This window comes from Erithacus rubecula (assembly GCF_903797595.1).
Source record: "Erithacus rubecula genome assembly, chromosome: 1".
Classification (NCBI taxonomy): Eukaryota; Metazoa; Chordata; class Aves; order Passeriformes; family Muscicapidae; genus Erithacus; species Erithacus rubecula.
The window spans coordinates 20,419,564-20,436,723 of record NC_136658.1 but is presented as its reverse complement, the minus strand read 5'-3'; the positions used below and the strand labels follow the sequence as shown (position 1 = coordinate 20,436,723).

The window sequence follows — 17,160 nt, the reverse complement described above, 5'->3', positions numbered from 1 at the left end:
TGGTCCCCAGCACAACTACAAGCTACCTGGGGCTTGCTGCTGCTGCAGTCCCAGCATGACAGGGCTCCTTTGGTCACAGGACAAGGTGCTTCCCAAGGATCACAAGGCAAAAGTGCTTCCTGTCCTTCAATGGGAACAGCTGAAGCAGAGTTCAGCAGCATCCCAAATCCAACCAGGTGCTTCTGGCAAGGCAGGAGATAGCACAGCAGTCCCAACCACTGTAAGGAACATGCTGATTTCATTTTCCCAAAAGCAATCACACTAGTACTGGACCCTCACTCATAAACAAGTGCAGACTGCTCATCCACTCCTTAGGGTTTCCAAGAGGAGAACAAGTACCTCAGACTGTTGACAGCATTTAGTCACAACAGCAGACCTTTGGCTTGAGACCATTCACATCACCTGGGTCACACAATACAACACCATCCCACCTTTGGTCCAGGCCTTTGCTGTTTCCTGGGTGGCAGAAATGGGTCAACAAAGGGTTAAACTTGGTATAGCCTCAAAAATCACTCATTGCTTTCTGAAGCAAGAACATCTTTGGCAGGGTCCCCATCTGGGAAATGACATTCCGTCCCCCCTCGCTTCCCCTCTTCTCTCCCTGAACTCAGAACAAAGCACTGCACTGCCCAACATGCTCCTCCACTGTTTTCATCTTGGTCCAAATCCTTCTTGTGTTTCAACTTCTGCCAAAAAGAAATGCATAAAAAAATATAAAAAAGGCATGTGTGGGGCAGAGGGAGAGGAAACAGAGAGAGTGGAGGGAAGTCATTAAAATCAAATCTTGATTAGCTACCAGTGGTAGAAAAAGGAAACAGGGGAGAGGAGATTTTTCTGTTGTGATATGCACCTTGAAGCTGAAACTAGTAGGCCCAAAAGGGACAAGACTTCTTCACACACAATCCTCCACCTGGGACAAAAACTAACATGTTTTGCCTTTCCAGTCATGCCATCATCAGAGGAGGAGGCAACTGCTTCCCCAAAACAACTTCTGCCAATCACCACACACATTTTTGACACTCACACAGCTGTAGCACTAACAGAGCTCCTGCACCCAGCACTGAGCCCTGCTGGCACAGGACTGGAGGACACAGCACAGTTGGCCTGCCCTTTCCACCTTGATATCAAACACAAAGGTTTGGCCATTGCAAAGCCAGATGGAATCCTAGAGGAAATGAACCTGGAAAAGATGGCTTGTGCATGCTTTGTGGATAGCCTGGACGGGCCAAATGAAGAGTCCCAGACTGGCTCTGTCCCCCAAAAAGACAGACAGAAAAAATAATTTTAAAAAACCACATTGGCTAAAGAAGCATTTAAAAGCAAAACAAAAAATCCAGTCTGGTTTGTAGTCTGTAATAGCTGAACTCAGGGACACGCAGAGCATGTTTTTTGTTCCTTCAGTACAAAAGCCCTTGGTTTCCCCTCCTCCTCATTCCAGCATTTCCCCATTGGGGGTGTCAGAGACAGTTCAAGGCCTCCCAGTATTTCAGACAAAACTGGGTCTTGCTGCCCTGAGAAGAAGTGGCTGGGGTCTAAGAAAACTGAGGAGATGTTAGGAGCTGAAGAGCTGCACAGACTAACCCTGCTGCCCCTGACAAAAGGCCACCCTCCAGCATCCTGCCACAGGCCAGTGCTTCCCTCCAGGGTTTGGATCCCCAAGGTATGACTCTGGCTTGAAGGCTGCATGGCTAGGCCACTTGAATTTCCCCAGGGCTTGCTTGTGCTACAGCTGGTGCTCTGCAGCATGTCAAAGAGAGGGAGAGATTAACTCCTTTTTTAAGTATCTCATTACTGTTATATTTTTAAACACAGCTGGTTGAAAATTTTTCAGCAAAGCCATAAATAAATAAATACTTTGAGGAAATTTCCTGCGATCTGAAAACTTTACTGACTGGTCTAGCCTTTATCAGATTATGTTCCCTCTCCAATATGTATAAATTCCACTTGCTTCTGCTTTCTCTCCAGTAAGAACCAAATCCATTGAAACAGCAATAAAAGACCAATATTTCACTGCCTGTACTGTTTGATATTTTGACAGCCACCCTCCTGACCAGCACAGCAATCACATATTCATTGCTGTCCTACCTCCTGATTTTTAATTTTCCTTGGAATCAGAGGTGTCACCTGCCAAGACCCAAAGGTACTAGCCAGGTACCTCCTAACCCTGTCTGCAAAACACTTCTTTTCCTGCTCCTCAGGAGAGAGATGACAGAACAGAGTCAGCTGGGAATCTGATGCCTCTGATAGGCTTTGCTCTTTCACAGATCATCTGGCTATGATGCCTCCATCATAGCTAGCTTGGTTTAGAAAGCAGTTTCTACAGCTGAGGACAACAGTCAAAATCACCATCTGTCATGACATCCTACATAAAATAAATAAGAAAGACAACACCACCCACTACCTCCTATTAGCAGGCTGTTAAGGAAAGCAAACAATCACCCACTTCTGAAGAAGCCCAAGACCAGAGGAGCATTTCTCTTCCAGTTGGTCCCTGCCTGCCTGTTGCAGACAAAGCCTGTTTAGTAGTGTCTGTACAAGACTCTGCTATTACATAAATAGCAAATAAAGTTCAGCTGAGAAAAGGTGCCCCAAGCATGAGGCTCTGCACATGGAGCAATGGAAATGCTTGCTTCAGAAAGGCTGCCTTTCTACAGTAATTCTCATTCTAACAGGATGGTTCCCATTTAAACCCTCTTCAACCTTGAAAGAGATGGCTTGGAGCTCCCAGCCTCCTTACCCAAATGCTAACCCACTCCTTGTAGCCCAAAAAAGGAAATAAATTCATGAACAAATCATTTCCAGTACTTTTTTTTTCCAGGCTATTGTTATGTGACTGCATTTGGAAGTAAAGGAGAAAAAAAACCAAATACATGACTGTGGTCAGAGTCTGGCCTAGAATAGGGGAAGGAAAAAAAAAAGAAACCTCTAACCTCAAACCTAATCCTCATTTTATATGTTTAGTCATTTTTGGAGAAAACTGTAAGTAGTAAAGAGACCGGGAATAAACAGTGACTCCTGGGCTTTCGGGGTGATGACAGGAGATTCTAATCTGTTCTCTGTCTATCAACCTATTCTGCTCAGCCTAAGACATTTTTAAAACCTAAGTCTAATATGCTAATAATCTGAAGAAGTCTACCTTGTCTTCTGTTGCAAAGGACTAAGAAGCTTTTGTGTTGTGAATTGCTTTATCATTTTAGAATGTCTTTTCAATGCAGAACTCATCTTTGCTTGAGAGGTATTAGCAAATGTTTCACAAAAAGATCAGATCATCTTCTCCAAAGATTCACCCAGCAGTGTGCTGGAAGGACACAGCAAATCCCTGACATTTGCTTGCCTACCAGGAAAAATAAATCTAGAACTCTTTGGATTTTCCAAAAATCCTGGTACTACTGTCCAGTAAAAGAACATAAGGGGTATTAGATTTATTGTACAGAGACTCCTTTAAGAATTAAGGTGCTCTGCAAAAGCCATTCTCTGCCTCAAGGACATTTATGTCTAATTGCTTAGGGACTGTCAGTGCCTTCTTTGAGAAGGGAGCTCTGTGACTGTCCCACAGCACTAAATACCCCCAGAAAAAACCTTTCACTGTTCAGAGCAAAGTCATCTATAGATCAACTCAGACAGTACCTACCCTCCAAATTACATTAAATATTGTCACTTGCTACAGACCACAAGTGCAGCATTAGAGGTGGGAAGGAATAAGGTCTTTATGCTCCCTCTAGCAACTGTGAAAACTCACCTAAGGGAATCAGAGTTACCATTAGGGAAATTATTCACCATTTCTTAACTTTGAAAATACCATAAACTCTTTCAGGGAGAAAAGCACTCAGTTTTGTGAAAATGTTGCTCCATGATTTTAGATGCAGTTGTGCAGCTGGCACACTCTGCCCTGGGATGGGTAAAAACAAGCTGCTCTCATAGTCACATCTACAACATGCTGCAGGATCTAATAGTTCCTCATGAAAGAGATAAGCTATATAAACATAAAATGTTACAATGGGACAGAAAGCAGCTCCGAGATTTCTCTCTGCAAGCCCAAAAGGGAAACAATTAAAATTTCCATCTGCATTTCTTGCCAGCTGAAGTTCTTCTGTTTCTCTGCTTTACTTTGCTGATAACAAACATCTGTTGGGAGCATCCTGCCCTCTGCAAGAGAGGAATACATCCATCACAGCCTTTGGGGCTCTGTACTCAAGCAAAGCCTCTGGAGATCCTCCTCTCTAACAGCCACAGATAAATCTCTGTTGATCTTACCTATTGAATACAAAATTCTTCCATGGAAAATGAGTCTAATTTTTGAAGCCCACAAATAGTTCAAGTAGCTAAGGAGACCTTCAGAAAAAAACACAGTGAGCCTCTAGCACAGACGATCTCTTGAGGTCCCCCATATATGCCTAAAGATCTTTATTTTAGGACCTTCCCTTCCAGCTCTTACCTACCATCAGCTCTTACTCACACATTGCTTCAGCAGAAAGCTCTAGAATCCAACATCAGCAGGCTCCAGGATAAAGCTGACCATCTGTGGCTCATTAACATCTCACTGAGCCTTTCTGGCCTGGTTCCTACATGCCCCTTGCAGATGCTGGCACCTCAGCACACGTCATACCTGCTGCTTCTCTGGCTGCCTGTAAGGAGACAGGTCAGCATAAAACCCTCCCAGCCTGCAACACGCTGTGACATCAGAAACGCTGGTGGGGACTTGAACAGGCTGCCTTCGAACCCTCAAGCCCCAGTGCAGCAGATGAGGGGAAAGAAGAGAAGATCTCATTTCAAGGACGGCGTTTCTCCAGAATAAGCTGTGGGGAGGCAGCAGCCCTGCCTGTGTCTGCAGGCAGCCACCGTGCCCGGGCAAGGGCTCCCGGCCCGCTCCGACACGCAGCGCCGCACTCGCCTCGGGTCAGCCAGGCTGCAAGCACCTCTGCAGCAGTGGGCTGGCGCCTGCAGGTACCCCTAGCTGCTCCTTATCAGCCTTCCCCAAAACAAGTAAGGGCAGGGGCACCCAGGATACAGCCCAACAAGCCTTTCTCAGCCCCGGCAACTGCTGCTGGCAGCACTGGGACCTCAGGCAGAGGAGGGGAAATTAAAGGCAGAAAACAGGGAGAAAAGGGGGTGCATGGAGCTGGCAGAGGCACCCACATCCTTTGGGAGGCAGCATGCATGCAGGGAACAGGGGCACGCTGTAATCCTCAGATGCAATCCCGTTCTCCCTTCTCATTGCAAGGTCTGAGGCCAAACTGAAAGGGGGCTGTGCTGAAAGAGAGGAATAGGTTATTCTCAGTAAGCATCAGGAGGGATGGGTGGCACTAACCCATTTTTTAACACCTTTTCCATCCCATGCCCTGTCTAATTCAGCTGAACAGCAGTGAAGGCAGGAGCTATGCTGGGGCCTCTTCGCAGTCTTTCATGCACTGAGAGTGACCTGGGATCAACAGAGAAGAAAAAGCCATAACTGTGCAGCTGTCTGACATCTCCTACCACTCCTCCACTCCCAAGGCACTGACTGCAAGGGCACAAACACCTCATCTGAGATCTCTTCTGTAAGTGAATTATTTAGCTTGTAGAGAGATCAAAACACTTGCCAAATGCAGGAGTCCTACTACAGACAGGCTCCTCTTCCTGCAGAGTAGAGCAAAGAGTCATCTCTTCACGTAGACAAAAAGAGCCCCTGGCACAGCGTGCCATTAAAAACAGTATGTTTCAACACATTCCTCTGAGCAAAAAGCCTCTGAGTGAAGTTCAAGCTGTTACCCAGATAGCAGTAGGTCATGGCCATGAGCAGCCCCCCAAGACAGCTTGCATTCTGCTTTTTGCAAATAGATACCAGAAGAAGATGCATCTAAATCCCTACCTGCCACCCCAAAAAGTGCTCCAAGTCAGACAAGAAAGGAGGGAAAGAACCTGCCCAGGTTTCAATGAAGTAATCCTATCCTCCTTGAGAAATAGTTCCCAATTAATACATCAAGCCAGGTCTTGCTCATATCCTGCCATTGTGTCCACACAGCTGCTCCCTACTGGGCTATCTGTGCTTGCAGGGGTCAGATTAGCATTCAGGTACTCCTGTTTGTCCCCAAACACATGCTCAATTTGCTCAGGAAGAGCAGCTCTTTGTAACCCTGCTGTTCCTGCACCTCCTTACACTGTGAGGTACCTCTTTGCTGACCTGAACATCTCCTCTTGCATCTGGGCACAATACAAGCCATAGACCTGGCCTTAGCAGCATCTGTTACAGCTTATTCTTGGCTTGTGCACTGAAAGGCAATGCCTCCAGAGCAGGAGGAGTACAGTCCCAGACCCCCTGTGAAAAGAAGGCACACAATATTCGTGTAATGATACTGTTTACCCTGAGATTGCATGCTGCAAGCGAAACACGGTTATTACACTGGCACTCTCTTCTTCCAGCTACCTTTCAAAGCACGATGCCGCAGCTGAAAACTGGCTGACAGGAGACAATTAAAATCATAACTGGCCCCCTTCCTTTCCCTAGAGCCACAAGCTCTTGCCCTCCACCTGCAGCTCCCCAGCTCGGCAAGACACACTGCCTGCCCCAATGAAAGGCATGCACAGCAGCAGGACGCTACCAACACCACCTGCAGTGCCAAGTACCCTTTGGGAAATCACTCACCCAAGCACAGGCAGCCACTGATGGGAAGCTGAGGCTAAGGAACGTAGACTCTGCTATGGACGGCTCTCAGCTTCAAGGGAGACAACTTTCTATCTAGGTTTAGTGACACTTGACTTTGATCTCTTCTGAGCAGGGCACAGTGGAGGATGGAGCATGAGACTGAGTATCAGGCACGGTGGGGTCTGTACTTAGCTCTGGTCTTGACCTGCCAAGTCACTCCAAGGCACACGTGTCCTTTTCATGCTCTATTTTTATCTCCATGTTTGCCTCACTGTTTTGAATGGAGATGTAGGAACACTCTCCTACTACAAATTAACATGGAATCGATCATAGCTGTGTCCCAACCTTGGTTAAAACTTGTAGACACAACTGTAATACAAATAATAATTTAGGTTTAGGAATATGGTGATGGAGGAAGAGGGCATAGCAGGCTTTTCTCAGGCCTTCATCCAGAGAGTCAAGAAACCTGTACTTATCTTCAGCTCTGAAGCTATATTAAAACTGGGTTATACTCACATTCTTGTGGCTGATGAAATTTGCACTTGTTTGCTTGGTCACTAGTTTGGGAAATTTTTTTAAAGGTGGTTCTTTCAAGTGGCTCAGAGGTTAGGGATGTCCAAAGCTATCCCCAGGGAGATTATAGGGTCAGGCATCAATGATAAACACAGCCTGCCACTTGCTCTTGATGCTGTTCTCTTTGTGCTCCTATTTCCTTCTTCCCAAACCTCAGCCCAGGCAACTGTGAGGAAAACAGGACAACAGTATATTTAGCAACTATGTTCCTGCCTAAATTGCTACATGATGTAAGTAGCAGACCCTTCCTTCCAGAAAAGACCACAGGCTTCATGATGCTGTCAGCAGGATCCCACAGCCCATACTGCACATTTTGCACCAGGCAAGCACAGCCAGCTGCAGTGGGAGCAGGAGTAGACTGGTGCCTGTCCTGTGAGACACAGGGCTGGCTTGTCTTGTAGCAGCCATTTAAAGGAGATCACTCTTCCCTAAGGCTTCCTGAAACTGGCTCCATACCTCCCTACCAAGAGGTGAGTAGGTTCAGCAAATACACCCAGGCTCCAGCAGCTCCAGCCTGCACCTTGGTACTGACCCCCTTTCTCAGCATCCATCACAAACTAACAGGCTGCACGGTCATCCAGCATAGCTGATCATGATCCCAAGACCTTCTTCCTCTCTGCTGCCTGAGCAGCCACCTCTGACAGGATCTGCAGCTGGGCTGACAAAAGCTGAACTACTCTTTCAACATTACAGCACCTCAGGCACCCAGAGCAGCATGGTCCTCAAAGGCAACCAGTCCTTGCGTGGCCCTGGACTCTTTCTCTTCAGCATTACAGAGGTGTTCAGGCACAAGCTCAGCTCCTCATCTGCTGGAAAGCAAATGTCTTTTGCCTTCAGGCCAGTCCCAGACATCCCAAGGGTAAAGTCAGAGTGATGAAAGGTGATGATGGACACATCTAAAGCAGCTGGAGTGCCTCTGTGGGGAGTTCTTCATACACCAGCTTCTTACAGTCTCACCCTACAAGCCTCCAGCTGCAGAAATGCCTGACAGCTACAAGCCTGATACCCTCCTTGGCCAGCTGAGGGGTAGAGAAGTCCCCATAGGGACTCAATAGCTAGTAGATATCAAGCCTTCCTCCTGCAAGGGTCTCACAGCTCTGCTGTGGTCTGGCTCGCCATGCCCAGGAGAAGTTAGTAACAAGGTGCTCCTCACTGGCTTCAAACCCCATTACAACTGGATAACTGGGGCCATCTTACTCTCTGCCCAGATGATTCTGGCTTAGATGCTGCACTTCAAGTGCCTGCAAGCCAGGATATGCCTGAATAGCCACTTATGAAACAGCATCCACTTCCATGCAGGAGTAGGTGGACAGGACTAATGTGGGCAGCTGTCACACTGGTGACAGTGGGACTGTCCCATAAACCCACTAAGCATGACCCTGAAAAGTGAGAAGGGGAGCTGGTCTCAGTGCACAAGTCTCATTTCTCCACTGTATCATCAAAGTTAGCCCAGGTGTTTTTGAAATATCCCACCCAGCATGTTTCTGAAAACATCTCTTGACACTGGGAATCAAACCCAACTCTTCAATCTGACAGTGCTTGGGTTTGTTAAACAAGCAGTTTTCTTCTGGAGAAATAAAACAAAAAAATCATATGCCCATCACCATTCAGGGGCCACAAAGAAATCTCCCACTGACAGCAGCAAACTCTAAAGAAGCTGGACCAGCCAGTCCTTTTTACCACCCATGGCCAACAAATGGCAGGAATCTTCCTGCTCCAGAGGGGACTGCCATCCAGAGAAGTGCTGGGGCAATGAGAATGCTATAGCTCAGGGAGCAACTTGGGACAGAAGGCACTAGATTAAATTTCTTCAGCATCCAGAACACTACTGGCTTCCAAATAATTGTCTATTTGTGTGCGTGCATGCACAAGAATCCTCTCTCCATGGTCTGTCTTTGTGCCAGCATATTCCCAGCGCTGCCACTCTCTAGGGACAAGGCCCATACTTGTATTCAATCTCAGCTTTGGCTCCCAAACACTAAGGTTTCAGATTATGTCTTAAAAAACATTTTCTCTGGCAACTGGGCTGTTAATGGATGTGATGTTTTTGCTCTCGCCTCCTCCTCACCTTTAAAAGCTTGGCACTAAAGGGCTTCTTTGAAGATAAAGCCAAATTTTCAATTTAAGGGGAGGAACTTCATGAAGCAGATTTGAAGGGATGGAGAGGAGGAGGGGGAAATAAAAAAAACAACCAACCCTGGAGCCACTTTGCCTGTTGAGATGTACACTATACAGCACATAGGATTACAATGGCCTCTCTGTACCACCACTGGCTGAAGCCAGAAGTTCGTTGCAGCTGCAGTGCTGCTACCTACATGAGGCTCCCCGAGGGTCATGCTCAGAGAGGGCCTTTGCTGTAGCTGCACACCAGCCTGCCCTCCAAACAAAAAGCACCCTGCAGCCCCTACAGGCCCACATCCACCCAGCAAGCAGGGGCACATGTCGCCAGAGGCAACCACAGGAGCCCCACTGGGCTGCCAGTGCCGAGGGAGGCTCTCTGCTGAAATCAACTGTGGTACTCATCCAAGAGGTTTTCTGAAGGCCAGCAAATCTATGGTCTGTCTTGATCTCCAGCAGACCTATCCTCAACACCACAAGGAGGCAGGGAAGTGCCATTTAGTTTTGTAGGTGGAGAGCTGAGGCAAAGAGCAACTTGCCCCAACTTGGGGGGGAAATCTGTGGTGTAAAGGAGAATCAAATGAAGCTGCCCTCACATCCCAGGCTTGTACTCTAAAACCCTGGCATCACTAAGCAAGGTGGCTGCTCTCCCTAAAAGTACCAGGATAAATTACAGAGACGTTATCAGAAGAAGCTGAATTTTGCAAATAAATGCTGTATTCCAGGTCAGTGTATCCGGACTTCAGGTGTATTTCTCAAAGACTATCTCAGTATGTTTGTATTACCAAAGAATTTCTAAACCATACTAAACTTAACAACTAATTCACAGGGCTCTGTCTACCCTGTCCTTTTCTCAACTAAAAGGAAAATAAAAAGTAACCTCATCCTGGTATTTGAAAGCTGACAGCACAGTTTTAGCAGAGATCTTTGCACCCCTTTCCCCTGCACTCATGATTTAAAGAACAGCAGAAGAGCCTGATGCAGTCTTCAGATACACATACAGACTTGTTGACATTACAACCAGCGAACACGTCCCTGCATTGGGCAGAGCCCTGCGTCTATGGCTGTTCATGACAGTACAACCTGCTGGCTAATCTCTTTACCAGAGAGAGCCAAAATGGCATTGCTGCTTGGGGCTTGGGGTGAGAGATTTACTGCCTATGCCAGACACAGAAGTTAATGCAAAATGACCACTTTCCAAAACACCATCTGGCTTTCACACACACATATAGAGACACCATAGCCCAAAACCTCTGCAAGCCTGACAATGGTGTTTCCATAGAGGTAACACACTGTGGTGTGGTGTGGACTTTGCCCAGCACGCCTCCAACACTCTGCACAGGGACAAGGCGTAGTTGCCATCCTCACATCTAATAGCTGATCAGGGAAGATGACTGGACACAGGGCAGCAGCCTCTCAAGAGCAGCTGAGCAGAAAACAAGGATAAAGTCTGGCTCTCACCTCTGTGCTGGCACACTGCCCACAAGGAGGTCAAAGAAGCTCAAGCACGTCTCACACGCTCCCTGACGCACATTTCTCTCCATCGATGCCATCAGAGCCAAAATAAATTGGCACTGCTTTTACTCAAGAGCTCCTACAACACACAATGGCAGCCCTCAGAGCCCCTCACAGGCACCCAGTCCAGGTGCTCTGCTACCAACCCCATCCTCCCGTTCCATTTGTCCTTTTGCAAGGAAGAGAGGCCATTTTAATAAAAGGAGCGTGTAACATCCTCAGGGCAGGGATCTGTTGCTCTCTGCTTAAGCAGAAAGCTCTGCACTGCCTGCAGCAGCTCTGGGACTGTGTAAGCACCAAGTGGTTTCTTTTCCCTGCAATAAATATCTTTCTGAGCTTTTCAGCCAACTTGCTTCCACTGCATCCATACTCCTTTTGTCTTAGCTTCCCATGGATACTCAAACAGCTGTGCTGCTGGAGCACATGCTCCCATGGAGAGATTTTAGAAGACTTGTGCACAAATATGCATACAAAGCAAATTTTGAAAGCTTCCTATTCTGCAAGCATTCCCTCCAGAGAATCAGCTTCAAGCACTCTGATCAGCCAATGAAGAAGCAGATATGATACTGTATGATTTGGAGCCAAGAGGAACTAATCCCAGTATCAGGAAACAGAAAAAGATGCATGAGACACTTCAAAATGAACAATTACCCAAAGTACATTAAGAAAGATGATTTTCACCCCCATTCTACCTAAGGACCTGCAATTCATTTAGTTATTATTCACCTTAAATCGTTCTTGTGGCCTAGGAACTGGAATACATAACAACCTCTTAAACTGAGACTGACCACAGGAGCACCAGAACACACAGCAGCAGGTTTTCTCCCTCAGGATGTTTTCAGTCTAACCAGAAACAGGAAGTCTCCAAAGACTTTGCAAGAGAACTTTTTCCTTGTGCGATATTCTATCCTAACTGCAGAATTCACACTGCAAATTTTTAGCCTGGGAGGTAACAGTTTAAAGCAAGAGATTTGCAAGCCTTGGTCTGTTACATGCCAGCAGCAATATATCAAAGTCACCTCTGCACATTAAAGAAGTCCAAGTGAATTGTGCCTCATGACTATGAGGCACTTGGCATCAGATATTAAAATTAACAACCCACCATTATTTGCTCCCAAAGGAACTTCTGTTAACCTGGAGTTACCTTGGCCTACTGCTGTTGCAACACCTTGCAGGCTGAGTGACTAAACTGAGCCCAGCAGAGCTCAAATCTCTGAAAACCCACCTGCAGGCCAGCCTGGGCTAAAACAACCAGCATGGTCCCCAACACACTCTTCCCTGTCTTTGCTCCCCTGCTTCATGAGGCACACAAGGAGCTGGTGCTGGAAGACAGCCCATCTCTGCCTGGGAAGAGAGTGACTCTGGAGGCACAGAGGTGCCTCTCCAGCTCTGTGGCAGTCCTGAGGAGCTCAGCACAACACAGAGGGTTCTCCCCAGTGCACCTGAGTTCTGCTCTGAGAGACATGAGGCTGGGAACAGGTCAGCTGGCAAGAGCCAACACAGACAGTAATATCTGCCTCTCCTTCCAGGGCTCAACCCACTGGCACAGGGTCCAGTTCCATTTTCTGCACGGCAACAGTAAGGCACAGGGCTGTGGAGAAAATTCAAACTCACAACAGGGCATGTGCATGGGCTGAAGACCCAGCCCAAACACCTCTGCTTCCAAACACATGCTTCCAACTGAAGTGCCTTTCCTGTCCTGTCACCCATGTCCCCTCCCACATGCCAGCTAGAAGAAGCAATAGCTGTTTTTTTTCCTATGCTTATTATCAGATTGCAAGGCTTCTGTGCTCCTAAGAGCATGTGGTTCGGGAACAGGCCAGGAAACACTGGCAGGTAGATCTGGTGGTGTTTCAGTCAAGTGCTTCACTAACAAGACAAAAATTCAGGTGTGCCCTAAATGAGTAGCTTTTATTAACTCAGGAAAGGAACTTTCTCCTCTGCAGCACTGGGGACTGTGGGGACAAAAGCAGGCTGCTTGCTTCATAGCCCTGCCCGTGATGCTTCTTGCTCAGCAGGAGGCTCCAGCTGGGTCCCAAAGTGGCAATTCTGTTGGCCCTAGTCCCAGGAGGAGCTGTACCAGCATCCTGAAAGCACTGCAAGGCTGCCAGTTTGGTACTGAAGATATGGAGGGATCTGTATAGTGTTAGTTTTGAGGACACAGCAGAATTTCAAGCAGTGAAGTGGACTAAGCAATGATTCACCTGACCTTCAATGGAGCAAAATTCCAAGCTAGGAGTCTCACACTCTGAGGGCTGGAAAGATCTCTGCTAACACCAGACACTGGGTTTCATTTTGCAATCTCAAAGAACCTCTCGCTTTGTGCTTTTGTATCACATGAGTAAAAGGCACAGAAAAGCTGCTTTCTCCAGACTGCAGGGATACATAGAACTCATACAACTTACATGCTAGTTTGGAGCACACACACGCAGAATCATGCAGCTCCAATACTTCTTCACTGTGCCAAGCAGAGAAGAAATGTGTGGATTCAGCTACTTGTACTGGGGTATCTCTCAAATAATGGTCCTGTGGGGGTGTGTGGATAGGAGTGGGAGAAAACTGCACTTGCCTTTCCCATCTGCACTGGACCTCTGTGCACCGTTCAGATGAACCTGCCTCATACTCCCCAGCAGGAAGCAGGGAAGACTGCAGTGCATCTGACTTCAACCCTCACAGCAAACATCTACTGGCACCTCTTCTGCTTGGTATATGCAGGATGAGTCCCTGTATCTGAAGGGGAGGATTAAGAAAAGGACATGGGACAAAACTCCATTTACTTCTTGTCGGAAAATATCATGCACCCAGCAGGGAGCTCACAGCAATTCCTAATTGTCCTATTTACTTCAGAAGATCCCCACATGACTCCTGGTAGCATGGGAATTTATTCCACCTTCATTTCTTTAGGTCACTTAAATAAACATAACCAACCTTCACTGCAAACCGTGATGTGTTTCTGCTCAAATCCCTCCCCAAAACATGAACCTCAAAATTCAATCCAGTAACTTCAAGTGTCTGCCCTGTAAGTACATAGGCATAAATACAGAGGAACCCTCCTCTTAATCGCAGGCTCCCCAAGTCAGTTTCAAAAGAAAACTAAGATAAAATTCAACTTACAAAACGCCCACATTCTTCTAATATTTTCCACGGTAGTTTTTTAGCCCATGGGAAAAGAAATTTTAATGGCAGATTGCAAATGAACATATCAAAAAAGACACTATGGCAGCAATGTAGAAATTAAGAGAACTGGGCACCAACAAAAACATTTAAGACATGCTGGGAATTACACGCGGGTGCTGAGTGTGTGTATGGATTCCTGTTATCCCACTCACATAATTCTGCAGAGAGGTCAAGAGAGTTTCTTTAAAACAAACAAGGACAAAAAAGCCCAACTTTAATAGATGTGAACTGCCGTTCACACAATGCCAGTGAAACACTTGGGGTACCAGAATTAGTTGGGGAAATGCTCAAAGACAGATTTGTATTAAGTACCTTCTGCCAGCCAGGGGTATTGGTTACAAGCCTATTATTTTCTAAAGTAAGGGTTAGTATCTTCAGAGCACTTGATAAAGTCTTGTTCGGACACAGCTACATATTCAGCATCCCACTTTCTCCCCAATACATTTTCTATTTACAGTCACCATCCAGACGATCTGCCAAAGTTGCAGTCGAAGCAGGGAGGCATGCATGCACAAATCCTACAACATCCCACTGCCGGGCAGAAAATTACTTCCCCTGACCCAAATCACTCCTTATCCTTGCACCAGGGTTAAAAACTCTACGGTCACAGAAAAAGACAAAAATCCTACTATCAGACAGACTACCCACTCCCGCTTTTCTTTGCAGCAGCAGCAGCAGCCCCTTCGCGGAGCACAAACCGAAATGCCTTCGCATCTGCCAGAGACAGCTCCTGCCTGTAAACTCCCAGCAGCTTTTGACAAGAGTTGGAGCAATGGAGGATGGATCTGCGGCTTACTTTGCACAGCTTCTCCCCCTCTGCACTGCTCACCGTGTCTCCTCGCCCAGCCGGCAGGCAGTGAGGACGGGGCAAGGTCGTGCACCAGGCTTCTGGGGAAGTTCCAGGAGAGCCCTGGAGCGAATGCGTGCCCCGGGCCCTCCATTAGCTCAGGCCGACCCGCAGAGGAGGAAGAGCCGGAGGGAAACATCCGAGCCCCCACATCTCACCTGCCTGCGCGAAAACAAGCCCCGTCCCGGGGGGGACCACCGGCTCTCCACTGCTTCCTTGTCACCTCTCCTACATCCCTCGGCAGACCCCTTCCTCGCATCCCCGCACCAACTTCCCAAACTCTGCCGCTGCCTGAGGACGGATGGGGCGAAAGCCCTGCGCCCCATCGCCCGCCACCACCGTGCGACCCTCCAGCCCCTCGCCAGGGCCACCAGGCCCGGGCCCGCTTCCTTTCACTCACCGCGGTCTCCAGTGGAGCAGGCGGGGGGAAACACAAAGATGCCCCAAACGAAGGGAAGCAACAAAGAGGCTTAACTCCAGGAGCTGGGAACTTCCAGGCCGGATCTGCGGGGAATTCACCACAGACACACACACTCACACGCGCGCGCACACACACACAGAGGGGAGGTGGGGGGAAGAGAGAGAAAGAGGGGAAAAGCCTGTTTTTGGGGGGAAGGGGAAAGTGAAGGGGCCCTTGGTTTGGGGGTGGTGGTTGTGCTTTTTCTGCGGGTTGGCGCTGGGGATGGGGGGCCGCGCTGAGCTCAGGCGCGGCGGGAGGAGGAGGAGGAGGAGAAGGAGGAGGAGGAGGAGGAGAAGGAGGAGGGAAGAGGCGCCGGGATGCGGGAAGCCAGACCCTCCATACGGGAGACGGCTTTTGGATGACTGAACTCCCAAACAATTCCCTGCTCCGGCTACTCCTGCCCCAAGAGCCTCCCTCCTTCCCCTCCCCCTGAGGAGGAGGGAAGAAGAGGAGGAGCCAGAGGAGGGAGAAAAACTCCAAGTAAAACCCCTTCCCCACAGCCCGGCAGCGGCCGAGCCTCGTCTGCCGCCCGCAGCGTCCCCGTGCCCCCAGCGAACCGGGAGCCGCGGGCCCTCAGGGCCGCTCCCGCCGCCCCACGCTCCCGGGAAGCGGGAAAGCTGGGACGAAAAGTTTGTTGCTGTGGGCGGGGAAGGCGGACCCCGGCCCGGGGTGCGGGGGTCCCGGGCTGGCACCGCAGGCTGGAGTGGCACCAGCGGCTCACGGAGCCCCCGGGCGCCACTCCTGGGCCGCCATCTCGCCCCAGCCTCGGCGGTCGTCAGTTGTGATAAATACCAAAAGGTTGGAAAGGTCTCTTCTTCCAGCCACCGCTTCCTAGCAGGTGCTTGCTCTCACGGAAAGTATCTCGGGCACAAGTTTCTAGGAGAAGCGGTGACACCACTCCCTGAGATTAAACCCCATCGCTTCTTCCTCACTCCGTCTCCCCGCACCAAAGAGTGAATTCATGCCCCAAAACTTAAATTTGCCCAGGGTGCAGGGAAATCTTTGGTCTTTCAAGGTCCTTCAATAAAGATTATCTTGAAACAAATATGTCACTGAAAGGTCAGGATGGGTTTCTCACATTTTTGCCATGTCCAGAAGAGCATAGATGACAAACATGCTCTGTAGTTTCTAAACATGAAGTCCTTCAGTCTTCAGAGAAGGTGGAAAAGTTGAAGTTGTTCATCATGACATCATTGGGTTTCAGAGTTATTCCTGCTTAGTGGCACTTCAGAAGAGTTCTGATCTCCTGGCTTATTAATTTCTCATAAGGATAATGCAAAGGATTTAGTGCATTCTAATAGGATTTCTCTATTTGTATTCCTTGGTTTATTACATGGGTATTGAAAAGATTAAAACTGATTTTTCTGTAGGATTTTTTGAGTTCCAAGGGAGAGTGTGTTGATGGCTTCTTCAACTTTCATTTCAATAGGTAAGCTTATCAGATTTATAAGGTTGAACACAAACTTCCTTCCACTGAAATGTTAACTTTGCTCTCTAATTACCTTTTAAAGAATTGTTTCCAAGATTCCAAGTTTTTCTTTACATTGCTCAGTAACGCACTCCTCAGGTGCTAAATCCATATGTAGACACCTCACTAAGTGGCCTAGCTTTTACAAGTGCTAAGACCTCTAGCACCTGCCTTGTCTGAAAAACACTGGTTTCCTAATTTAAAGCAGTCGTAAACTCTCCTAAATTAAAGCAGGAATCGAATTAACCCTGACTAGTTTTAGGCTTACAGAGGTGGGAAGAAAAAGGCAAGGGAGCAGAATTAGAGCTACCTTGTGCAAAGAAATGCCCCAGGGCTCGTTAAACAGTATGAAAGAGAAGATTGCAGCCCTGCAGGATTAC

General features: G+C 47.9%; 1 protein-coding gene across 5 annotated transcripts in view; it reads right to left on the bottom strand.

Annotated features, from left to right (window-relative positions):
- The window catches only part of BOC (BOC cell adhesion associated, oncogene regulated), a 59,015-nt gene extending 43,323 nt beyond the window's left edge, over positions 1 to 15,692 (bottom strand). For 2 of the 5 annotated variants that reach the window (XM_079321782.1, XM_079321783.1), the window contains exon 1: positions 6,161 to 6,394. In XM_079321782.1, the coding sequence (XP_079177908.1) occupies positions 6,161 to 6,200 (40 nt within the window). In that variant the 5' untranslated portion in view covers positions 6,201 to 6,394. The other 3 variants (XM_079321786.1, XM_079321785.1, XM_079321784.1) reach the window with 3 other exon arrangements.
- Between the last annotated feature and the right edge of the window lie 1,468 nt (positions 15,693 to 17,160).